The 27,428-nt window shown below is 41.8% G+C and overlaps 1 protein-coding gene across 2 annotated transcripts in view; it reads right to left on the bottom strand.

Annotated features, from left to right (window-relative positions):
- Positions 1 to 521: 521 nt before the first annotated feature.
- Positions 522 to 27,428, bottom strand: part of nova1 (NOVA alternative splicing regulator 1) — a 35,946-nt gene continuing 9,039 nt past the window's right edge. Inside the window, exons 1-4 of one of the 2 annotated variants that reach the window (XM_053485796.1) lie at positions 25,277 to 25,488; positions 15,458 to 15,601; positions 2,345 to 2,511; positions 522 to 1,541 (exon numbers count right to left, since the gene is read on the bottom strand). In XM_053485796.1, the coding sequence (XP_053341771.1) occupies positions 522 to 1,541; positions 2,345 to 2,511; positions 15,458 to 15,601; positions 25,277 to 25,280 (1,335 nt within the window). In that variant the 5' untranslated portion in view covers positions 25,281 to 25,488. Of the gene's footprint in view, positions 1,542 to 2,344; positions 2,512 to 15,457; positions 15,602 to 25,276; positions 25,489 to 27,428 lie in introns of those variants that run through there. The other variant, XM_053485795.1, reaches the window with a different exon arrangement.

Raw genomic sequence — 27,428 nt, forward strand, 5'->3', positions numbered from 1 at the left:
AAAAAAGAAAAAAAAAAAAAACCTGCCTCACTTGTGTTAATTTGGAAAACCGTACAAGACTACTTCAGGTAAATTTGGATTCATTTGTACAGGCTCCACCAATGACAGAAAAATAAAATGGAACCTATCTGGTCCCTGACTGTGTGAGAAACCGACGAGGTGAGGCCTGAGTCTCCGACCTCCCAGAGTGATACAAGGTTCATTACTGAGCCCCTCACAGTCTACACCCCTTAGATCAAGTTAAAAAAAAAAAACTAAATAAACAGCATAATTTCAGTCCCAAATTCTTACACACCTCTGCCCCCAGGTGAATATCTTTCCTTTCTCACTTTTTTTTTGTTTTGTTTCTTTCCTCTGAAACAAGCACATGGAGACGTACTCTTTTTCCTCTGTTCCCCTTACTGACCTTTTTTGTCTTTTGTTTGTTCGTCTCGTCCTTTGGTTGCTCTCTTGCTCATTCCTCTTTCGAATCCCTTTCCTCGCTGCCCTCCCTCCCTCCCCCCATCACTTGAGTTCCATCTCTAGCCCACTTTCTGAGGGTTTGTGGCACGGACGCCTTGCTCATACGTGATCCGCTGGCTGATGAGATACTGTGCGGCCTGTGTTGCTGCCGGCGACCCTGTGATGGTCACCTTGCGGTTGCGTGTGCCTGGGATGAACTCGCCCTTCTTTGATATCTGGATGCGCGCCCCTGTCAGCTCCTGGTACTCTACCAGTGTCTTCCCCCCTTTCCCTAAAATGGCACCCACCAGGTTCTCAGGCACGGCGATCTCCAGCACCTCCTTGCCACCCTCAGCAAGTTTCTCGGTCCCCAGCAGTGACGAGGCCACCAATGGGGAAGTGGCCGGGTTCAGGTAGCCGTTGGAAGCCCCAGTGGCTGCTGCGAGAGAACCAAGTGAGAAGCCAGCAAGCCCGGGTGCAGCCGGGTGAGCTGCTCCCCCAGATGCCTCGCTGGCGTACGATGCTAAGAGGTTAGCTGCGGCAGCAGCTGCAGGGTTAGCACTAGCAGCGACGGCGGCTAACACCCCAGAGGCGGCTGCTGGGTTCAGGCCAAGCCCCAATGTGTTGGTGTTGTAGCCGTAACTGGCAAGTGTGTTCAGGGCAGAGGTGATGGCCAGCAGGTCATTGCCCGAGAAGCCAGACATTGCAGAGGGGAAACTGGCAAGGCCCGCCTGGCCCAGCAGTGTGGATGCAGTGGCAGCGGCAGCAGCAGCGGCACTAGGTAGAACCTCAGCACTGTTGGCATATGGTGAGCCTGTGGGGTTAGAGTTGGCCACAGGTCCTGTGACATTAGAATAACTAATGTTGAGACAGCTACTGCTCTGAGGGTCCTCCTGGATCTTCTGCACAATAATCTCTACAGCCTTGCGGTTCTGCTCAGGCTCGCCGCTCACTGTCACCACTCTCTCTTGCAGGTTGATGCCCTCGGGCTTCTGTGAGAGCTGCACCCAGGCGCCCGATTGCTCCATCACCGACTTCACCGTTGCTCCGCCCTTACCAATGATCAGCCCCGCTGTGCTGTTTGGCACGATCAGTTTAGCCTGCATCAGAGAAGGTTAGAAGCTTTAAGTGAGTGTTGAAGCACTCTGCAAACAGAACAGAGAAACCTATATTTTCCTGAAAAATTTATGGAGTTTATATCCAAACCTAAACAAAATTCTGAGAATAGAGTCATATTACCTGCAGCGGATTTATGACATTTGTCACCCTACAAATCTCATTCAAATGGTGTTATGTGCTAGTTATTTTGTCCCTTACAGGCACGATGGCAGGGTGAGATAAGATGTCACTGGCAAGCAACATTACGGACAATACCTGTCACTCATTTAGACACAGATGGTAAAGTTTGAGGTGATTGGTTCACTGTTGCAAGCTCTAAAACACTCCAGAGCCAGTTTCAGACAATTGGACTGCAGTCTGATGAGCAGACTCAAAGACTTCCACCCACATCTACAGTACTGTATGCAGCTTACTTAGTGTTAGTGTTTGTGTGTCTTGTCTGGGAGCAGAAGAGAGAGTGAGAGTCGAGTTTGGGTCTATAAAGTCTCACTGACCAGTCATTGCTTATCTCAGCCATTCGTTGATCCCGGGGCTTACTGTGCAGCTGCCCCCCTCTCTTTCCGTGGAACACACAGGTAAAAATAACCCAGTGCTCTAGCTCTTTTTGGGCCCAGTCTGGCTCTTTCTCCCTGGGGAACACCCCTAGCATGATATTCCTACCACACTCAATGCTTCAATATAACTTGCTGCCTCACTGCCCTCAGCATGTAAGAGCAGCTTAATCTGTGATCAATTTTAAATTTTTTGCCCATTCACACAGACCGTGTGTATGTGCTTGACTGACCTGTTTGACCCGGTCGGGGTTAACGGTGGTTTGAGGCTGCAGGATACTGACTGGTTCGCTTTTCTGGCTGCTTTGCGGCATCTCACGCACTTTCTCGGCGATGAAGTTATGAACTCCATTCAGCGCCTCCACTGTACCCTGGATTAAACATACACGCTCTGTCGTACCTAAACACGTCCACACACACGAACACAAACACAGGTACAGAGTATAACGTTAAATGTTAATTGTCTAGTGTTTACTATTTCCACAGCTGCTGCAAACACACACCACACACACAGTTGATCCTTCTTTGGCAGTCGAAGATGATGACCCGCCTGGAATCCTGTTGCTAAGGATAAAGAACCCTCGACAGTCTCAACAGTTGCTTTGATGGAGACGGTCTTGTTTGGTTCCAGAAATCATAACACATTGCAGAAGTGTGAGTGATAGCCCTACTGGAATGCAAGTTGTTCGTATTGCACGAGAAAATAGATCCACTGTAAATATGTTTCTAAAGGAATAAATAAACATAACCACCCTGTACCTTTCAACCTTTCAGTTTCTGGACCAACATCTTCAGGCAGGCACCATAATAGGACCACTACTTCATCATCATCTTTGTTCTCAGGTACTCTATTTTAAATCTCACAGACCTCTTCAGCCACCTTTTCTTTCTCACATCTCAGAAATAGCAATGCCAATAATCTCGCAGCAATCTCAGGCAGGAGTTGTAGGTGGGCTCTGGAACTATCAATCTGTCCACAAAGCTGACTTCATCTCAGCCTTGGCTTCGATCCATGCACTCCACTTCCTGGCTCTGACAGGGAAATGGATCACCGCGGAGAACTCGGCAACGCCAGCTGCTCTGTCGTCCTCTGTCTCTGAATTCTCTTACTCTCGGTGATGAATCGGCAGGGGGTCTGCTTATAGCCCAGAAGTGGAGTGGAGCTTCTTGTCCTTCATGTCTCTTACATCCTAATATCTCATCACATGAATGCCATGCTGTTATCATAACCTTTATGTCTAACCTTTGTAGTATTTTCTCCTGGTCCTCTAGGGCAGGGATTCCCAAAGTTCTCATGAAGCATAACCATGGTAACCTAATTTAAAATTGAGAAATCACAAACCATCTAATCTAAATAATAACACTTTTTATTAAACTATTATAGCTATTAACCTGTTTTAATTGTCACTCAAAAAAGGACAATACATAATGTCACCTTGGACCTAACACAGTTTTTTAGTTAACATTTTAGAAACAGGAATTTCTTTCATTTTAGTAAATAGGAAAAATATTCCTGAACACATTTATATAATGATCATGATATAACTTTGTACTGAGGGAATCCCAGCAATTTATTTTTCACTTTAAGTTGCCCCAGGCTACAACAGAATTTAATATGCTTCTGAAATAAGTTACACAACCTCCTGCGTCTCTTTCCATCCACCAGGGATTTACTCATGGATGTCTGAATCTCCATGGTGACTTCCTATTAGAAAAGTTGAGTTTGATACTTGAGCATGCCACAGCCAAGTCCAAGAGCTAAAACTGGCTGTGCTTTCTGGGTGGGAGGGATGGCATGCTTTCACACCTCTGTAAATCAACAGCAATCAATTACAGGCTTCTATAAGCTTGTGAATGTGGAAGAGGACAAACACCTCTTTTTCCCCAAAGCAGCAGAAAAAATAGTTAAAAAAATCAAACAAATACACAAACAAACAAAAAAAAACAACAACAACAGAAAGGTTGGCTTCAAGTTACCCTTTTTACCCTGCCTGGTAGGTGTTTGTCATGTGATACGGGCAGTTAGCTAACAAGACAATAGTGCTACTTTTACAGTCATCTTTACAGTTCTTTACAAATCTGCCACCGCAAAATGTGACTCGCTCTGGATCCTAAACAAACGCCATCACTACAGTATATATCACAAAAAAAAAAACTCCCTACTTCCATGGTCATTACTTTTTAACTACCAGAGCTGACTCATTCTTTTCTCACTCACAGAAACCAGCCTTTTATTTCTGTTCTTTTTTTTCAGCTCCAGACCAATGACTCCTTCCCACATATTCCTTGGATATAATTTAACCCTCATGCTGCTTCTGTTTGTTATAGTTAACTTCTTGCAAAACCACCATGCACACAGAAAAAAATGCAGCATATGACCCGTTGACGCTTTAAACCCTGTAAAGGTTTCACACAAATTTGTTCTTGACCTTTGTATATGCATGTTTAGGAACCTGAACCATGTTTACTCACCAAAGGGGTGCTTGTATTAGGCGACATGAAAATCAATATGGGCTAGATGTCATTTCTTCACTTTCTCACCCACAAGGCTCGGTGCTCTGTCCTGTTCCCTTGGAAAGCTATTCATATGACTTTTACCACAGTTATAAAGATGACACCCAAATTATTTTCTCTTTCCCACAGGCAGATACCTGAGGTGTTACTTGTGTCTCGGCATTTTGATGTGTTTTTAATGGTTCATCGTGTACAGCTGCACCTCTTCAGGGAATGAACGGCTTCTGAGCTGTTTGAGCCAATGTTAAATCCCACATGTAAGCTCAAACCCTTTTGGCTGCAAATACGACGCATCTTGAACTGTCACAAGAAATCCGACCCTCAGAACTTTCCTATCTTTCCAAACAGAAAAAATGAGTCCAAAAAAAAAGTAGACCACTAGGCATATTTAAATTAAGCACTTTTTTTACTTACAGTACATATTGTATTACCTCCTTCCCACCATATTTACAATTTGCTAGTCTAGCTGCTAACAAACTGCTAAAAATCCTTAACATTATATCTATTAAATGAAACCTGATGACTTGAATGCCCAATGTGGAAACTGCATAGAATTTTATGTTTTATGCAGCACAAACATGAATATCTGGTCATTGTAAGGCGGTATAAATTATTCATGCTAGATATAATTTTAAACTATTTACAAAAACAGATTCATTTAGCACCTGCAATGCGATTTACTGAAGTGGAAATTCAATTCCGTAATGTCAACAATGTGCACAAAGTAATAGAACTGACTTTCAGGTAATAAATTTTGCTCTAAGAATCTCATTGGTATGTCCCAATATTGAGATTTATATATTTGTAACCATGACACTAGTACTGCAGAAAATATGGTCTTTTATAATGGATATTTGTAATGCATTTTATTTAACAACCTTCAATAACAACGAAAAAAAAAATGCCCTAATAAACAGAATGCACAGTTTATTTTCAAACTATTATTAAAAGAACCCCATTGCCATAAAAAGGCTTGCACTTGTTTCACTCTGTAAAAGCTAAAATCCACTCAGGATTAATCTTTGGCATAGTTGTTATAATTTTTGGCATTATTTTGTGACCATAATTTGTGTAATTGCACAATTTTCTTTGCACAAATATTTCAAGGTATTTCCCACATTCCCAAAATTTTCAACCCTCGACTAGACCCTATGACATCACACACCTTAAACCAACTCTACACCTTAGCTATGAAATACTTAGATGTTCAGTATTAATAAATCACCTAGAAAACTGTAACATGTCAAACTCGTGCTCAAGCAGCTTCTGAACTGTCTTAGAACTGTCTCAAGCCTGATGCAAACTTCTATAATAAACATCAACCTACCTAGTGTAGAATCTATAAGCAGTTAAGTGCAGAAGATTGGATTTAGTATACATGAGGGTAAGTCAAAAATTATCCACACTCTGGCTGTAGAATAAATTTTAGAAATGACAAATACATAATTTTTCGACATAACCTCCTTGCTTTTCTGTCGACAAGCTTTCGTATTCCCTCATTAAAAATTGCTTTAGGCTGAGCTGTGAGTCACGAATGCACTGCTGTCCTTACTTCTTCATCAGAAGTGAATCATCGTCCTCGTAGGGCTGCTTTCAGGGAACCCAACAGGTGAAAGTTTTTGCAGCGCGTCGACATTGTGGGCAAAATAGCAGGGATGTGCATCGTCAGCAGCCATGGACGTGGATGAGTGTCCGGCTTCTTCCTGATGGCTTGAGCGACCCTTCTTAAAACAAAACACTTTCTCCATACTGTTTTGAGAAATAATGGCACCAGGTACACCCTCAGAACATAAAATGAATAAATCACTCCACGCTGCTCTTTTTTTGTTTGTGCAAATTACAAGTGGGGCGTCCATTTTGCCCTCGTGGATATTAGAGCGTACTATTTTGTTGTATCATGCGCGGGGTTGGATTTAGCCCTGGATTCAATATATTTTCCAACATTTTCTATCATGGTGTAAAGCTTCAAACTCCAACTGACCTTATGACAAATCTCACTTTGAATTCCCATGGTCTCTGGACCATGACAGTTCGGGATCAATTTTAAGATTGTGGGAAAGGCCTCTCAGTGTCATTATTTTGGAACTCAGAAAAGCCATAAAGTGGAGGGTCGTAAAAAGTTATACAAGTACAATTCTCCAAAAAGTGTGAAAAGGGGACGAAAAAAAAAAGTCTGGTGTGAATGTTTGTGGGGAGCAGTGCTGAAACTTGGCCGTCTATGTATGAGGTCCTCGGTTGTGATGTCATCTTTGTGCACCAGATTGGGTATCAAGCATCTGCTCTATAAACACCTGTTCTTATTCAAACCACGCCACTCACTCGGTGCCGCACTGCTGAGCATGTGGGAGTGTGATAAAGCGACACACTCTGAAATCATTTCGATGCTTATCCTTAAATTGCAGGTCAACGAACACCAAACAGCAGGATGCAGTGTGTGTGTGTGTGTGTGTTTTGTTGTTGGGAGGATAAAGTAGATACAAACAGTCTGATGGTTAAAGTAAATGGAAAAAGTCTCAGGTTTCTGTGCATGTGTGTGTGTGTATGAAAATGGCTGAAACTCACACACTCATTCAAATCCACTTGTGTCAGCGGGTGCTGAGTAGGTACATCGTGTGAGAACACATTAAGGTCAAATCAATCAAAGAAGTTAACCACACACACACACACACACACACACACACACAGATACGACAAAAACATGACACTGTTCCACTCCAAACATAACGATCGGAGTGAAACTGTGGGTTCAGTCATGTGTGTTTGTGAACGTGTGCATGTGTATAAGAGAGATGGACAATATCGTAAGTTTAGGTTTATGTAAGCGCGTGTATACGCGCGTGTATACGTGTGTTTGTGTGTGTTTCACAGGGTTCTTGAGCACGAGTAAATCTTTGGCTTAGAGGGGCTTCTTTTTATAGGTGCCCTGTGAACCACAGGGGCTTCGAATACTCTGCTCTCAGCAGCTCGTAAAACAAAGGACGCCTGTTAAAGCTCTCTTTATTTTTGTCCGCTTTTAATCTAAACGCCACACTGACAGACATGAACGGCTCTTTTTAATGCAGGACCAAAAGCTGCTTCTCTAATTGTTGGTGAAGTATTATCTCACACTAGGAAAAAGAAAAAGAAAAAAAAAAACATAGCAGCGAGAGCTTGTCATAAACAGAGCTACAGGTCACTGGCTCACAGGAAAGGAGAGGACGAAAGATTCTATATAAGGACAAATAAAGGGATTAGTTGTAGACCTAAAAATCCAACTTAATGTTGGAGGACTTTTAACAGTGCACATTGGTATGACAAGGAAGAATGATAGGAATGAACAAACAGGAAACCAGTTGTAGAAAAATGTTAAATCACCTCTCGATACAATATTATTACAATCCATCTGTGATGATTCAATTAAAACGAGATTCTGTGAAAGTTTTATATTTTATAAATAACTCTTATTCAGTATTACATTGTGCGCAAATTTTGTTACAATTTTATACCCTAAAAAAGTTTAATGAGTAATTAAATGTAGCTCGTTCCTTTAAAAAGATTATTAAGATTGATTTTCTTCCCAGTTCTAATATATATGTACTATATTGCCAAAAGTATGGGTTTGGCTGCCTTGACATGCATTTGAACTTGTTTAACATCTAATTCTTAACCCATAGGGTTTAATATGATGTTGGCCCCGCCCACTTTGCAGTCATAACAGCTTCTCTCTCTTCTGAGACGGCTTACCACAAGGTTTAGGAGTGTGTTTTGGGTGTGAAAGAACTTGACTGGCCTGCACAGAGTCCTGACCTCAACCCATCAGAACACCTTTTGGATGAATTAGAGCCGAGACTGCTCTATAGCTGTTATAGCTCCAAAGGGGGCGGGGCCAAAATCATAATAAAGCCTATGGATTAAGAATTGGATGTTTCTCAAGTTTATATGCATGTAAAGGCAGGCAGGTAAATACTTTTGCCAATAGACCATACAGTGGGGCAAAAGTATATCCGTTCCTCCATGCAGATCTCCTCTAGAGCAGTGATGTTTTGGGGCTCTCGCTGGGCAACATGGATTTTCAACTCCCTCCAAAGATTTTCTATGGGGTTGAGATCTGGAGACTGGCTTGGCCACTCCAGGACCTTAAAATGCTTCTTACGAAGCCACTCCTTTGTTGCCCGGGCGCTGGGTTTGGGATCATTGTCATGCTGAAAAACCCAGCCACATTTCATCTTCTATGCCCTTGCTGATGAAAGGAGGTTTTTACTCAAAATCTCACGATACATGGCCCCATTCATTCTTTTCTTTACACAAGTCAGTCGTCTTGGTTCCAGAAAAACAGCCCAAAAGCATGATGTTTCCACCCCCATGCTTTACAGTAGGTATAGTGTTTTTTGGATGCAACTCAGCATTTTTTCTCCTTCAAACACGAAGTTCTATTTTGGTTTCATCTGACCATATGACATTCTCCCAATCCTCTTCTGGATCATCCAAATGCTCTCTAGCAAACTTCAGACAGGCCTATACATGTTCTGGCTTAAGCAGGGGGACACGTCTGGCACTGCAGTATTTGAGTCCCTGGCATTGCAGTGTGTTACTGATGGTAGCCTTTGTTACTTTGGTCCAAACTCTCTGCAAGTCAATGACTATGTCCCCCTGTGTGGTTTTGGGATCTCACAGTTCTTGTGATCCTTTTGACCCCACGGGGTGAGATCTTGCGCGGAGCCCCAGATCAAGGGTAGATTATCAGTGGTCTTGTATGTCTTCCATTTTCTAATAGTTGCTCCCACAGTTGATTTCTTCACACCAAGCTGCTTACCTACTGCAGATTCAGTCTTCCCAGCCTGTTGCAGGTCTACCATTTAGTTTCTGGTGTCCTTTGACAGGTCTTTGGTCTTGGCCATAGTGGAGTTTGGAGTGTGAATGTTTGAGGTTGTGGACAGGTGTCTTTTATAATGATAACAGATGCCATTAATACAGGTAACGAGTGGAGGACAGAGAAGCCTCTTAAAGACAAAGTTACAGGTCTGTGAGAGCGAGACATTTCGCTTGTTTGTAGGTGAACAAATATTTATTTTCCACCAAAATTTGCAAAAGATTTTGTCTCTCATAGTTGAGGTATACCTATGGTGAAAATTACAGGCCTCTCTCATCTTTTTAAGTGGGAGAACTTGCACAATTGGTGGCTAAATAAATACTTTTTTGCCCCACTGTATATACAGCACACACACACACACACACACACACACAAATATAGGAAACCTTCCTGCTTTATACTGAATTGCACACAGAGGGACTGAGAGTAATAAAACTGTGCATTTCCACGCCACATAACGCTTGTACACAGTTACTCCTGCTGCATTTACATGTGAGTCTACATTATAAATATTTTGTTCAAGATGTTCGTTTCTTTTTATAGATCTTCTGTTCATTGTTCCCTGGCGTTCAGCTTTAAACAGGAACGCCACCTAATCAACACTGCCATCAACTTAGCTCTGAGTCCGGTGCGTAAAATGTTACGGCTTTATAAACTTTTATCGCTCTGTTCGTTTTAAAATGTTAAACACAAACATTCTTTTTTGCGGGAGAAGGGATTAAATGAAATTTGGTTTGAGTTAAAGACTCAGTTTACAAAAGTAGTGCAATATTTTAATCGAGAGGAAGATATTACCATGATAATAAATGCAAAATCTTTCTCTGAGTGTACGTGTGTGTGTGTGTGGTTGCGCATGTGTGTTTAATCCCTGACAGGACAGTTCTGACATTTTAATGCCCTCAACTAGTAAAGTGCTTTTTATAAAGCTCTGAGTGTGTGTGTGTGTGTGTGTGTGTTTAGACCAAACAGCTGTCATTTCACAATACCCACAATGCAGGGACTCATGTGGTCACTACTCCAGTATACTGCTGACCATTTTAATTGTATCACAATGAACACAAAATCTATAAGTGAACTCACGCTGCACTAAACTTCACAATATGTCTTTAAAGCAAACCTAATTCATAATATTTCTTTATAGGGATTATAGGTATTAGGAATTAATCAGTCAATATTAATTGATTTTTTTTTTATAAAATGAATAATTGATCGTTATTTTATTTAGCTCAGTTTATGTTGCGGTCATGTGACGATCTATAAATCTGGGTACCCATGACATTATTTCCAAAATGGTGGTGTGTCTGGGTGGCACATGTGACAAAATGTTTAAAATCTTGTTTGTTTTTTGTTACTGAAAGTACATTTCATCACATTTAACATTTATAATGCTAAATAACAAATATAATAACAATATATAAGAATTAATAACAAATATAATTATATTTAACCTGTTCTGAGTGCATTTCCTAAATGAATATGGTTGATATAAAACAAATTAATAAAATAACTATTTTAGGTTATTAGGATTAAAATTGTCAAGGGAAATGCCATGTGATGTCTTTCAAAATGTGTTTTCTGGTCAGTTTGGTTTGTGTTATGTCTCACATAATTTCTCTTAAAGCAGACCTGAGTCTGGGATCTTATGGAAGTTCATTTGTTTTAAGATGCTCTAGTTAAAACACCCCTCAGGTAATGCTTTTTGTCCTGACCTCAAACTCCCTCTGTTTCACTCCTCTTTTAAACGCCCTGTTTCAGTGTCTGTTTAAATAAACTGCTGCAGAGCCACGACCATCCAGAAACAGGACAGCTGGGGGTTGGGGAGCGGGTGGCGGGTATCTTCTTATATGAGGTCACATTAGGAGGTAAAAATCTAACTGGCCAATGCAAGAATGAAATAATGACAAAAAAGCAAGAAATGTTTTTCTTTTTAAATCCGTAATTGGCTTAGTGGTTCCCATCCCTGCCCTCTGAGAGAGCTCGGCCAATCAGCTCTCTCCAGTTGCGGCATGTTGTTGTACATGTTCAACACACGCTGGACACCAGAACATCTGTAAAGCAATATAGCAATATAGCTCTACAGTATACTGGAGAAACCAAACAGACTCAACACAAGCTGATGGCTCAGCACAGGAGAAACTTCAGGACCCGAATCAGCAGTGTGACTTCAAAGTCAAAGCACACACATTTGGGATGGATAGTTTGAGAGAAAGAGGTAAAAGAAGCCATTTATGCCAAGGTAGAAAACCCCTTACCTTAACTGGGGTGAAGGTCTTAGACACAATCTTTCTCTCACTTTCTCCCATGCTTTTCATCCATGCCCAGGAAGATGGAGAACTCTTCATGCATCTACCAAGGAGGCCAAACCTAACAGCTTCCTACGACTCTGTCACACTCATAAGGGAGTGTGTTCATCACATTTTAAAGACTCTCCCATACTTTCACCTTCTTTATTGTCTACCCTATTCAGGTGAGGTGAGAAACAGTCCTGGAGGACAGATCCACTTTGAGTCTGTAACCTACCCTTCCCAGACTGAAGAAGTAATGAAACGTTTTGAACCAACAAAAAGATGTCCAGGTGGCATTGCTTAACTTTTAAATGATTTTACTCCTTGTTCTGCTCAGTGGACTGTATACTGCAGATCTTCTTCTAAAGCAGAATTGTATTTTGATTGTAAGTCGCTTTCGCAAAGTTAATTCTGCATTTTGTTGAAGGTAGTTCTGCAAAGCAATTTTCTTTCATAGGTATATTTTCCAGGAGCAAACACTAATCTTCTTCTTGTGCTCAGGTTCTCATTCCTGGCCATATTCATTTAAACCAATGGAACATTCTCACATGACTGTTGGTTCGATTGGATGTTTCTTTGTATGAAACCAAGCCAATAGGGAAAATGCACCACAGACTACCAAACTGGTCCACCGATTTGGACTAGACACTACTGCAGATGAAGTATGGGGTCCAAAATGGGTGCTTTCACACTACTGATTTGCACCGTGCCCAGGAATGCCTGAATCGAACTGTGACATGTTTAGTCCATCTGCATGGTTTATTTGGGCAGGTGTAAGAAAGTGAATCGACTCAAGTGCAGGAAAGTGAACCAAAGGAGTGGTATAAAGATGGACTGATCAGTGTTCTGAGGCTGATATTGATTCCTGATTGGCTAATTCTTATTGCCTGGGCTGGGTTCTTTCACACAGACCAAAACAGTAAACTTGGTCTAAATTGGTTTATTGCTGGTTAAAACAGTTGGAACTAAAAGTAACTCATGTAATCAAAAGCTACATGTCACTTTCAGACTAAAATAGCAGCAGTTAAAAAATTGCTGCAATGAGAGCTGCATTAATACTAATGCTGATCTAAAACAAAAACTGATCCTCAAGTCACACAAGTGTTCCAAGCTCAGGAACTGCACACGAGTACGCTGGAAAAGGCAGTCTCAAACATGGTAGGCTTGCTTACGAGCATGGATCGAATCAGGCATGGAAGCCAATCGTACCAGAACATGGAAGTGGACCGCTGTTTGGAATGTGACATCATCAGTGCCACCGAAATCTCAGTGTGGGCATAGCATGTTGAAATCTCATCCTCTGATCTACACAGCCACAGCTGATAAAGTAGGAAGACATGCAAAAGTGTGACTCTTTTCTGAAATATCAATAAGTTTAGGCATAGTGCAAAGATTTATTTCATCGTTCTCTTTGTCTCTGTGTTTAATGGAGGCTGGCCAAACCAACTAGGTTTGGTGCCTACTGCCACCTGCTGTATCGGAGGGTGAAAATATGCAAGTGTACCCGAGTATAGAGGATATGAGTGAGGAGTGGCAATCAGGAATCAATATCGGCCCCAGAACACTGAGTCCAGTCCATCTCTACACCACTTGTTTGGTTCACTTTCCTGCATCCGGGTCGATTCTCTTTCTCACACACGCCAACATGAACCACGCTAAGGGACTAAACACATCACGGTTCGATTCAGACGGTCTAAACTCCGCTTGTGTGAAAGCGCTCTAATTTACATTTTAATGGCATCTGGTTTTCCTGATAAGACAAAACATGTAGGCGCTTCTCTAGCTCTCTCGGTTTTTAATAACATTTTTTTTTTGGAACCACTACACCAACCAATTTATTACTCAATATAACAAATTATACTTGCTTTACTTTAAGCCGCATTTTCATTCGCATAGCATACAGTGTAAGAAAAAGAAGAAGAAGAAGAAGAAGTAGAAAAAGGGGAAAAAAAGCTCCTCATCTTCAGGGAATTTAAAGGTGCTTTATCCCCTCGAGCTTTATTCAGGGTGGAAATGAGGCGAGGAGATGGAGTGAGTACTATCTGTACAAGGTGTGTTTTAATGGTTTATATGACTTTTTACTTATTTACATTTATTTCGCTTGAAACGATTTTAAGAGAATATGTGGAGGTGAAAATATCTGTCTTATTGTGGGTGCTTTGATGTTATTTGAAGGAAACAAACGAGTATACGTTATATTAGATAACGAGACTCATTCCATCTTAAGGTTAACATTTCACAGGCTGTGTTCATTCAGCTAAATTGAGTTTAGTTTTAAGGCACAGTCGTTGTTTTTTATTATTAGTTTTGTTACTGTTGTAATCTATAATTAAAATTTAACTCAGCAGTTTTGGTCATGAATAGTTTTGTTTAATAAAAACTAGATTTTAATTAAGAACCTATTTATTTTAGAAATGCAATCTTTTACCTAATTTCAAATGAAACTCCAGATTGACATGTGGCAGAAATATGTAGAAATAAAAAGTAAACAAGAAAAGTGTTCAGGCATAACTCTAATAAACACATTTTTATTATGCTTATAAAAAAAACTGTATCAGGTATGCTAGGTCAAGCTAGCTAGGATTATATTAACCTATGAAGTTAGATAGTACCAAAAACGTTTTTTCTTTTATTTTTTATTTTTTAAATAAAACACAAAATAATCTTATCACTGCTGATGAAACACCTCATGAGTTTGAAGCATCAGCATGTATACAGTATATAGTATATATATAGGAAAGACAAACCCTTTGTGCATCCAAGCGTACACAACAACACGTCTTCATTAACTTTCCTGTCTCTATCCTTGTTAAATCAAGTGCGCAGAGATGGGGGAGGAAACTTTTGTCCGATGGAGAATTATGCGGTAAGGAAAATACTGTTACATGTTGTCATGTATGTATTTGGTGAATTGCATTATGAATTAAACAAAACAAAATGAACCTCATCACCAAGATGGCTTCATTTGTCCTCCTCATTTGTCAAACACCTCTTCCTTTATTGGTCAGATTAATATGTTGACATATTTTTATCCTTTTATAATATCATCATGTGTCAGTAATATTTACCAAAATTCATACATAAAGGACAAAACTAGGGCTGAATGATTTTATTAAAGAAAAAAAAATCACATTGAGATTATTTTGACACATTTCATGATTGCAATTATAATAGTTAAAAGATATTTAACTTTAAAGTTTACTTTTTTTTTATATTTCACTGAGTAACGGCAAATGACCCCGCAAATAATCTCATTAAACGGATGTTTGCTGATGTTTATTTACCACCGCAAAAGTGCTTAAATTAATTCCTGACTATATCTATACAATCTGTAATACATTGGATTTCGTGATTTCTGATTTTATATAATTAATTGCGCAGCACAAAAAAAAAACAGTTCATGAACTGCGCTGTAGACCAAACTGCCACAAACTGAGAGAGCTGAGAGAATTTGAGAGGGTGCACATTGAATCCTAAAACCACTTCAGAAAATACAATATCCTGTAGCAGAAATAATTCACGCCTGACATCTTATTCAATTATCTGAAAGAATCGATTAGTTCATGTTTCCTGAGAAAAGTTAGATTTTTTTGGATAGAAAACATAACCGTGTGTTTTGTGCTCTGAACTTTAAAAATAAAAGCAGTGTGTGTATGTGAGTGTATGTATGTGTGCGCGTGTGTGTGTGTGTGTGTTACCTGGGTAGAAGTCTTTAGATTTGGACAGTTTGATGGTGGCACCGGTCTCTTTCTGCAGCTGAACGATGGTCTGTCCTCCTTTACCGATAATTGAACCGGCCGCATAGCTGGGGATCAGCACTTTCAAGAAGTACTCACCCTCTTCTACACACCCACACACACACACACACACACATACAAACACAATGTATTAAAGCAGATAAGCAAGTTTCATATTGACTCAAACTATTCCTTAATAATTCTGACGGAATGCAGACCTTGAAGCGCAGCCTTCGCTCTGACAAACACTGCTTGTAGATGAGATTAAAGACCTCTGTAAATCATCGTGATACATTTACTTGTTTTCCACAAATTATACAGAGTTTATAAATCAAGTCTTTGGAGGCCTAAGGAAAAGCACCGACATTCACAGATCAAACCAAAAATCCCAAATGACTAAAAAACGGCACATAATCATCTAACAGCTGACAAATATATCACTACAGTAAACATACTAAATGTACCAGTCAAACGTCTGGACGCACTTTCTAACTCCATGTTCGTTCCTGATTTTTATTTCTTCTCTACACTGTTAAACAATACTGAAAGCGTTTGTCCAAAATACACAATAATCTCCTTTCGAACAGTTGATAATGAGATGTATATCTGCTACTTCTGCTCTGTAAGGCTTCATAACGGCTCTAATCTGAGGTGCTGGTTGTTAATTGGTGATTTCTGAGGCTGGTGACTCTAAATGAACTTCTCCTCTGCAGCAGAGCTCAGTTTTGGTCTTGCTTTAGTGGGAAGGTCTTCATGAGACACAGTTTCATCATGGAGTTTGATGGGTTTTGCAAACACACTCGACACAATACTGTTCTTGCGAGAACTGTACCAGAACAGCCGACCTTCATGTCCATAAATAACAAATGACTGTTGTTGCTTAATTATCAAATGCCATAAGTGTTATTTCATAGTTTTAAAATCTCCAGTACTGTTCTAGAATGTAGAAAAAATAAATCGCTAAACAAAAAACAAAAAACATTGCATTAGAAGGTGTATTTAAAATTTTGACTGGTATTATATGTAAAAACATAAAACATGTTTTGTATTGACAGCTGGAAAATGACATAAAAAGTGAAACATAAAAAGTGTCAGTTTGAGAATGCAAATTAGACCCACAAAGAGGCCACACCTTTTTCAATGGGAAGGTATGCCTAACTAACACTGACTCCACACATCCTTGAGAAGGGCTGAAAGACACTCAGGCCACACCTACTTCAATCATACTGACAGTGAGGTCCCACCTCCTTGACTGAGATTGGTACTTTTAGCCTTCCTTCAGAAAGGCTAAAATAAACTGAGGCCACACCTCCTTTAATGGCAGGCCACACCTCTCTCAAAGAGGCTGAAAGACCCTCCAGTGATGCTGACAGTCAGGCCACACCTGCTTAAGCGATACAGACAGAGTCTGAGGCCACACACCCCTTCAGTGAGAATAAAATAAACTGAAGCCACACCTTCATCAGTGAGATTGACTGAATCTGAGGCCACACCTCCTTTAGTGAGACTGACAGAATCTGAGGCCACACCTCCTTCAGTGAGATTGACAGAAACTGAAGTCACACCCCCTTTAGTAAGACTGACAGTATTTGATGCCACACCTCCTTTAGTGAGACTGACAGAATCTGAGGCCCCACCCCCTTCAGTGAGAATGACAGAAACTGAAGTCACACCCCCTTTAGTAAGACTGACAGAATCTGAGGCCACACCTCCTTCAGTGAGACTGATAGAAACTGAAGTCACACCTCCTTTAGTAAGACTGACAGAATCTGAGGCCACACCTCTTTTAGTAAATCTGACAGAATCTGAGGCCCCACCTCCTTCAGTGAGACTGACAGAACCTAAACCCCACTTCCTTAAGGGAGACTGACAGAACCTAAGGCCACACCTCCTTCAGTGAGACTGATAGAAACTGAAGTCACAGCTCCTTCAGTGAGACTGACAGAACCTGAAGCCCCACTTCCTTCAGTGAGACTGACAGAACCTGAGGCCCCACCTCCTTCAGTGAGACTGACAGAACCTGAGGCCCCACTTCCTTCAGTGAGACTGACAGAACCTGAGGCCACACCTCCTTCAGTGAGACTGACAGAACCTGAGGCCACACCTCCTTCAGTGAGACTGACAGAACCTGAGGCCCCACTTCCTTCAGTGAGACTGACAGAACCTGAGGCCACACCTCCTTCAGTGAGACTGACAGAACCTGAGGCCACACCTCCTTCAGTGAGACTGACAGAACCTGAGGCCCCACTTCCCTTAGTGAGACTGACAGAACCTGAGGCCACACCTCCTTCAGTGAGACTGACAGAACCTGAGGCCACACCTCCTTCAGTGAGATGTTGAGGACACGCTTCCCTCAGTGGAACTGAAGCTGAGCAGAGACTTGTCAACGATGATGTAGTTTAGCCTGAGTGTAGATAACTTTCTCCTTATTATTTATTATGCTTACTCGTTCCTTTTGAGTTCCTGCCGAGTTCCTGCCGGTTCTTCCGCTGTCCCACTTTAATCTTCTCTTGCAGAGGAGAGTGACCCGCTTTGGGCTGACACAAAGCTAAATTTATCCACACATTCACAGCAAGCACCCTCAGGCACTAGAACTGCACCGGAGTCACAAACGGGGCCAGAACCGGTCAGGTTCTGATCAACACCGAGCCGTGTTTTTGTATATAGTAGATATACCAGGACTGATCAGACATAAACAGGGTGATGTGTGATTCTCAGCGCTGCACTGACCCGGTGGTGGGTGAGGAGCTGGTACTGTACGAGTGTATCGCACTACAGCCGTGCTCATGAGGTTTGATGTATTCGGATACATTTGATTGATTTGCAGTTAAAGCTAAACACAGTTTTGAAAGCTAGCAGTTTGTAAGCGCTGCATAATTCAGTAATGTCGTTAGAATAAAATTCTCCAGCTATTAGCCGTGTTTGAACAAGTGAGCTGTTCAGCATGTTTGGTTTAGCAGAACCACAAAAGGGATAAGAACAACTGGGGCTAGGAACTTGATCAGGTAAAAAAAGTTTAAGGTAACCCTCCAGTAGTACCCTGTAACCGGGGCATCATCCTGGACCACCGTCCTGTTATTGTATTAAGAATTTTATACACACTAACGAGATAACTTTGAGATAATTGAATGCATGCGGTTGGTATTACGATCATAACTTATAGTCCCTCCCCCTTGCCGAACAGCTACCTCAGGGGGTAGGTACATTCGGGGCAGTGTTTCATTCGGGGCAGCGTTTTGGATCAGACTCTGAAGGCGCTTGTCGCAGATATTCGTTTTTAATGAAATTTGCATAATTCTGTTCACTGGAAGAAAGGAATCGCTGTGGGAGAAAACATGCCCGTGAGCGTCATAAAAACACAATTAGCATTTAATTTCTGGTTTTGGTTTATTTAATTTGTATGACACTTCGGGCTTGTTTTCTCTCATTTACTGTCCGTTTGTAGCGTTCAACATCATCATTTTTTTTTTAAAGGAATGTATTAAGTACAAACTTCATTTATGGATCATGTGTAATCATTGAACGTGTGCAAAAAATAATAATTATCAGCACACACACACAATTCATGCTGTGTGCGAGACTGGGCGGCAGAAAGAGCTGCAGCGTATGGAAGCTAAATCCTCAGATTTGTCCTGGTGGATAGAGCCAGCGCTGACTCTGTTACACACAGAGACAAAACTCTTTCGCACACACACACACACTCTCACATGCACACTCGCAAAAACGAGGCATAGTCTTAGACACGCAAGCACAGAGAGGAGGTTGATATGCACAGATGCTCTCTCTCGCTTTCTCTCTCTCTCACACACACACACTGCTACACACTCTCAGAGTGCGACTGCTGTAGAGCGCTGAAAGGAAAGGACAGGAGGTGATGTAATGTAATGTTTTTCCAGTAAAGTGTTTAACCTCTGCACTGAGCTGACTCAGAGCAGGAGAAAGTGTGAGAAAATTCTCAGGTGTCTAATATGTAATATGGAAAAAAATATTATGTAAAATGTCAAACATTTCCGATAAGTCAATAATTAAGGCTCAACACTTTCTTTGATTTAAAAACTTGCACTATCCTCTTTGTTTAAAGCAGCATGACACTGCTTTAACAACGTTGTTGAATTTTTTATGTTTATTTTTGATCTTCTATATTTTACTACAAAATTTACACATATTACACATTACACTGTATAAATTTTCTCCTATTCGATTAGAAATTCAACACACGCATCATAAAATGTGACTTTAACCGTTTTTTTATCTCGTCTTTTCTTGGAAAAGTAAAAGTGTACCTGCACATTGTGCGCTTGACATTTAATATCTAATTCTATCACTTTTATCACTTTGTTACTGAACTTGCATTCCATCCTTAGTCCTGAACTTATTATGAGGGAAACATTCTACCAGTTTATAATAGTATATATTTATAATAATTATATAGATTGTATAGTGATTTTTTCGTGTGACAATTTATGTATCACCAGACTTACCCCAAAAACCTCTTTTTTATTTAAATACATTTTTAATTTATATAGGTTTGCCTTGTTGTGGTAAAATGTTGCATTTCCTCCAAATGTTGCATAATCCTACAGGTGCTCTAAACTGTTTTATGGTGGTCGAGAAGTGCAAAACAAAATAACAAAACCGAAAATATAACAGCGCAGCAAACAAAATAACAACACAAAAAAAATAAATAAATAACAAAACCAAAAACAATATAACAAATCAGAAAACTCAACGACATATCTAGAAAATACCAAATGAGAAAAGACAACGACAATTTAGTCAAACCGGAAAAGGTAGGTATAGTTTGTGAATAAAATTCTTATCGCTGGTTGGATGAGACATCTGTCACTCAAGACATACAAGCAGTACTATCAAGTGAAATCAGAATAATTTTTAAAGCCCTTTTGACACAACTCAGTTGCCCAAAGTAATATATAGTCCTAAAATACTGAAATTAATCCTTAAATGAAAATACATCTAAATGTCTGTGTGGCAGCAGTACTTTCTGTGTACCACTGATTGGACGAGACATCTGTCACTCAAAATATAGTACGTCTATATTACTCAACTAAGTTTTGTTAATTGTGCTTTAAAAATGATTCTGATTTCACTGATAGTACTTCGTGTATGTTTTGAGTGACAGATGTCTCATCCAATCAGCAATAAGAATTTAATTTGCGAACTATACCTACCTTTTCCGGTTTGAGTGAATTGTTGTTTTCTCATTTGGTATTTTGATTCTGGAAATGTCGTTGTGTTTTCTGATTTGTTATATTGTATTTGGTTTTGTTATTTTGTTTTCGGTTTAGTTTTTTTTATTTTGAATTTGTTATTTTGTTTTAGTTTTTTCTTATTTTGGTTTGCACTTCTCGGCCACCGTACTGTTCATACTGTACATTGGAAGGCAACATTCTGTGTAGTACAGGCAAATTATTTGCTGAGTTTGTTTCAAATTGTAACAAAACCTAAAACAAAATTATGCTGCATCGATATATTAAAATCATGATACTTATAGAATCGTGATACAAATCGAATTGGCACCTACTATAGGTACTGTGAAAATATCATATTAGTCGAAGTGGCTCCTGATGATAAATAGATATATAGATAAATGGTTACTTGTTCTAGAAACTCTGTGGACACAAAGATTTTTTTTTAATGAATGGATTCATACCTGGTCAGATTAAAAACAGTAGATAATCAGTCTGCATCTAGACATCATCATCATCTAAATCAACAGTTGTTTATTTGCCTCAAATTCAGTTAATAAAGTGCAGTAAAACTACTGTGGTATTTTGAAGGACATGTCCAATTAAATTAACGACGAATATTAGAAATGGCGACACGGTGGTGTGGTGGATAGCACTGTTGCCTTGCATCACCAGCCTTGCATCACCCACCTCTGTGCGCATAGAGTTTGCATGTCCTCCCTGTGCTTGGTCGGTTTCCTCCAGGTACTCGGGTTTCACTAATAGCCCGTGAATGTGTGTGTGTGTGCCCTGTAATGGATTGGCACCCTGTTCTTGTGCCCTAAGTCTCCTGGGATAGGCTCCAGGCCCCCCCATGACAGGAAAAGTGGTATAGACAATGAGATAAAACAAATATGGAAAATTTATTATCATAATTACAACCTTTAAAGATCCAATTTGAGCAAAGACGCTGAATTGTGCAGCGAGGGTTGTATCGTGATTGTAGGTTTAAAGTGCAATTTGAGCCGAACATAGAACTTGAAATTAACTTCCAGTTAACATTAGACTCGTTACGAGTCTGCCTTGACTTCAGTAACAAACGCATCTTTGCGCGCTCCTGATGATTATGCCACGCTCTTATTAACCGGTTCTGAGCATTAGCAATCAACACATATGTGTGAGGTCTATTTCTTAGAACTGCATGTTGGCTACAGGTGAGCGTCTGGCAGGGTGAGGGACGTGCACGGAGTGTGTAGGCTGGTTAAAGTGCCCGTTATAATTCCGACAGACAAGATGAGTTCCACACACTCTCATGCCCTCAATCTGCTGCATCTGACCTCAGCACTACTGCAGAAAGAGCGAGAAAGAAGGACAGAAACACAGGCAGAGCATAGCAGAGCCACCAAAAGAACAAGGAGGAACAGGCAGGAGGGAGCAAACGGAAAAAAAGGAGAGAGTGAGAGAGAGAGAGAGAGAGAGAGAGGGGGGGAAGAGTAAATAAAAAGCTGTTTAATAAAACTGAAAAGGTATGGAAGTAGAGAGAAAGATGTAAGAGGTTTAAGCGAAGAAGCCAGCCAAGCAGTGGCCTTTTAAAAATACTTCATTCATCTGAGGGGGCTGGGAGTCTCTGAGAACAGCGAATTTTCCTCGAGCCCAGACTAGCTGCTCTTCGTTCGTTGTGTAAATAATGCTGGCATGGAGAAAACAAATTAACCACAGGTGTCCTGAATGCAAATGCCCTGTCCTATGGGGACACATGTCCTTCAGGAAGTCCCCCGTAAACTGCACTAAATGATCCAACTGTCTCATAGAGAATGAGCGGTTCATGATGCAATTGACTCTTTCTAATTATCAACTTTATTTTTTTTTTACATGACTCTTACTTTTATCATTTGCGCTGTAACTTCAGTCCTCTGTTGTTCCATGAAATCACTGATGCAAGTCTTCCAATGGGGTTTAGTCATGCAAATATATACATACGCTATAAAATAGAACGAGATGAAACGCATGACTCCCTTCAGGCTATGGAGAGCCTGTACAAGCGAGGGGCAGTTAATCCACTGGAAAGGCAGCGCGTTAATGGTGATGATAGTCCTGACGAGACAGAGTCGTTACAGTCTCGAATCTCTGATTACCTCTTTTCATGGTACACGCTGGACACAATCCAAATCCCATCAAAACCTCCCTAAACAGCAAACCTCTTTACATCACACCCATGTGCTCTACGTAGCTTGCTGCACCCTCTGCCCTGCTGAGAACACAGCCTTTATCCACAAAGGGGTTTATTTCAGAGAGTCCTTCTCTGTCTGTAGAAGCCACCGCTAATCGATACTGGAGTAACTGGCTCTATCCAGACAAATCTAATCAACACAAGAGCAATCTAGACAAACTTAATTGACACCACCCAAGAATGGATGCGACCACCCCGGGTATATATAATCGACTTCAGAGATCGAGTCTGAGATCAAGATCAAGCCTGTTTGGAAAATAAGAGTCATTGCGTTAATAGGTAGACGGTATGTTTTAGGTTGGAAAGAAAGGGAGAAAGAAAGGGAGAAAGAAAGAAAGAAAGAAAGAAAGAAAGAAAGGAAGACGAGCATTGCTTTACAGCTGTGCAGGCAGCAGGCACTGCTGATGTTATCCGACCAGAATTTTAATGGTAAAAGAAAATTCCAGAAAGCGTATGTTCAAAAAAGATTCCTACAACAAGATTCAAATGAATTCCTTCATCTATAAGCACATAAAGGAGACTTTCCTTTTTTCTCTGTCTCTGCTATCTGCAGCCCTGACATTCTTTGCTTTACCTTTCTATTTTGCTTGGGGGAAAAAAAAAAACAGTGACAGTCATCGAACAATGAGGAGCTTGTAGTAATGAGAATATAGTTTGCACCAAAAGAAACCAGTGGGGACACCTTGACCATTAACCCCCCTGAGGGTGGCCTGTGGAAGCAGGTAGCCCTAAGATGGGGACGGAGCAGTGTACCTGTCCTCTGCAGCGGCCCAGGTGCACATTGGGATATGCATTACATCATTGCTCCGACATCACTCCGTCCCTCTCAGCGCTCTCTGCCTCACACTGCCGCCTAACTGACATCTAAGGATACGACTCGGATTCACAGGCTGAGCTGTGGTAGCAGACACACACACACACAAATACAATATTTCAATCTTCTCAATAAGAAGGCTGTTAAAGTAGACAACACAAAGGTTTGCTTTATCGATGCGGACTCTGAGCAGTTGATCATGATGAGAAGCGAAGGGAAGGGGAGGGAAAGGTCCTAAGGCTTTGTCAGATGGAATCTTTGACACAATTCTATTGGGTTCCACTGGTTGGACAGGTTGGTTTGACACGGTTTAAGAGGTTTGTGGACTGGATTTCGATATGAGGAAAAAAGGACAACAGTAGGAGGAAGGGGAGCACTAATACAAGTGAAACTAGGCGAAACAGGACCGTGTTGGTTTTGCAACCCTTGACCAGTTACACTGTGTTTTTATGTTACGGGTAACTGCGCCATGACGTTGCCCGTCACTTGACCAGCAAAACTGGCATGACCCTGCACCGCACGTGTTAATCAAATGTGCAACGTCAAATATTCGCCGCCATTTTTTCTCTTGAGTACCAAGCAGATTCTCTCAAGCTGAACGTAAATGCCGTATCGTGACGGAATTCGCCGTGGTCTTACGCCGTCCTCCTCCGGGTTTACGCCGCCCCTGCGTTCTTTTGTGCATCATTGCGACCGATTCTGAGTCGCCTCGCCGAGTGTTTGACCTTGGCATGTACATGGGAACGGTGGACAACTTCATCTGCCTCTGTCCTCCTGCTCGACTCCGTGCTCTGCCCCAGCGTAACAAATGGTTTCTAATGCCGCACCTCGTTGATGTTCCAGGGTCTCGACGTGGACGTGTGCTACCTGGGATCAGAAAGCAACCTGAACCAGAGACGGGCAGGGGAAGCCATCTTCCTTCACGCATCTCACCCCCACCCCCCAACACCCCCTGCCCCCCCTCCTGTGTGTGTATGTGTCGATAATGAGAGGGGAGGTGTGAGGAGATGCACCGCATGAGTAACAGGTTTTTCTGCATCCTGCTCCAGTGTAACTACGGCAATCTGTTGCTGCGAATCGTCGGAGACGTAACACGGCCGTCAATGCGTTCAGAGAGTTGCAAATCTCATAGACACACACTGTCTCTCAAACACAAATTGTCATACACACTCAAAGTGTCAAGGGAGTTTTGTTCAAGCACATGAAGGGGGTGGGTCGAGCGGGATTGCATTGTAAGCACCCCAACACACACGTACACACACGTACACACACACACACACACACACACACACACACACACACACACACACAGTTCCCCGATATGTCAAAAAGGGGGGGCCCCCATGTCCTGGACACTTGGCAAGGACAAACAAGCCACTTTGACTCATGGAATGAAAAAAGCGTGAGAGGACAAGAAAGAAAAGATAAAGCACACACACACGGACACACACACACACACACAGACAAAAGAGACTAAAAAAAAAAAACCCGTCCAGACAACAACCGCATTCAACAAGTCAACAAAAGCGGGCTGGATGTGCGTGTCTCACCCATTGTGGCGAGCTGTGGTGCGGCTCTGCAGCAGCGCCGACGATGAGCATGAGAACGTGGCCGAGTTCGTCTCCGAGACGCCGAGGAAGAGCGTCAGAGAGTCCTCTTCTCCATACCTCTCCACTGCACACTCTCTCTCTTTTTGATTGTGTGAGATCTTTACGGAGCTGCTGTACGTTTGTGTGTGTCCGTGTGTGTATGTGAGTGTGTGTATGTGTGAGTTGGAGGCAGAGGGGCTGTGTATTGTTCAAGTGGCGGCGGACTGAAGGAGGGAATCTTCCCACTGCATCACCCTCGCCGCTCTCTCTCATCCATATTCATGGAGAACTCCGGCGCTCTGCAGCATTGTACAGAGAGGCACCTAGCGTGTCCAATCACCCTGCACCCCTCCCCGACGTCAAACACACACACATACACACACACACACACACATACACACACACACACGCACACACACATGCACAGGCTTTCTTCTTCTTCAGCCCCCTATTTGGCGCAGCAAAGCAAAAGACATAGCGCCCCACGCTCGTTTGGGCGAAACCGTGGAAAGGTGGGATGGAGGGAAGGTTGTGGAGGTGGAGAACGAGTGAGGGAGTGACCTTGTGTGAGGCGGCAAGCGAGAACGAAGGGGGCGGCGTGCACCTAGGGCGGCCATGTTGAAAACCGCGGACGGTAAAAGAAAGAAAGAGGGGGGAAAAGGGAAAGAATGGACGATAGATTGGAATAGGAAGTGGAAGGAAAGACGGCGGAAATAGGAAAGATAGACAATGAAAAAAATAAAACACTAAAGGAGATGTGAAACTGAGAAAGAGAATCTGCTGCAGAGTGTGGACGGACCAGCCATCCCAATTACTGCCTATAAATTCTACACAGCTGTGTGTGTGTGTGTGTGTGGCTCCTTGAGGGGGAGGGGCATCCTTCTTTAACCCCCACACGGTCACTCCCAATTTGCATCGAACCATTTTTCATCGCACACTGACTAACTGTCTATACGGTGCATGTGTCACTGTGTTCAGGCGTGTGTGTGTGTGTGTGTGTGTGTGTGTTGCGCAGTGTGCGCGAGCAGGGCAGGATGTGCTAGAATTCTGTTCAAGGAAACCAATCACGTTTTGACTGGACTCTCACTTGAGCCCCTCCCCTCTCCACCACCTGCCCCATTCACAGTCTACTCACGTCACCATACACTGCAAGGGCACCTGTGTCCTTCTCTCTCTCTCTCTTTCTCTCTCTCTCTCTCACACACACACACACACACACACACACAAACACATGCGTGCTAATGCTCTCACATGCTTTGAGCATCTGCGATCTAACAAACCAAGGTACAGATACCCGCCGGCTCAAACAACCTGGCCAGTCGTGCCATTAGAAATATTAATGTACCGCTTCGGCTGCATCTGGTATGAAGCGTGTGCGCGTGCACACATCTGTATGTATGTATGTATACCCACACACACATCTGCCTCAGTAAGCCTACTAATGGAATGACGAGAGAATTATACGCCTCAATAGTCGATGAAAAGGATTTGCATGAAACAAAAGAAATAAATAAACGGACGGATTGTGCTCTCTTTCTCAGCGTTAAGGATCAAAGGTCACATGACAAATATATATATATATATCAGGAATCTGTGCATTTCTTAAATCATACAGAATATCATCTGGAATGATGTACAATTGTACGTAGACAGATAGACTTGACCAAACAGCGATGAAAAGAGATGACGCTTAAACCCACGTCTTTTTTGATTACTTCTCTTCGTTTTTATTTCTCTCTTCTGCCTGATTGCACGGTGACGTCTATTCGGCGAAAGCTTTATCCTGACATCCAATCAACAACCAACGTAGCTACGTTCAGAGACGTGGTCTTGACCTGTGTCTCACCTTCCGATGAGTGCCAATCCTTGTAGCGCTTTCGTATATTTTATCTTTAGTGTCGGTTATGAACACAGAATCGGTTAAATTCTTGACGTTCCCAGGTTCCCACTATTAGAGGATTTCCTGCTGAGTCAGGACTTCAAAATGGTCCTTGTTAAATAGTCAATCCTGAGGCCGCGTCCCTTTCCTCCGGTCCATGAGCGGACTACGATTTTCCGATAACAACATCGGTTCTGCTCCCTTGTGGACTTAGCCGCTAAAAATTAAATGCCG

Source organism: Clarias gariepinus, chromosome 24 (genome assembly GCF_024256425.1).
Source record: "Clarias gariepinus isolate MV-2021 ecotype Netherlands chromosome 24, CGAR_prim_01v2, whole genome shotgun sequence".
NCBI classification, from domain to species: Eukaryota; Metazoa; Chordata; class Actinopteri; order Siluriformes; family Clariidae; genus Clarias; species Clarias gariepinus.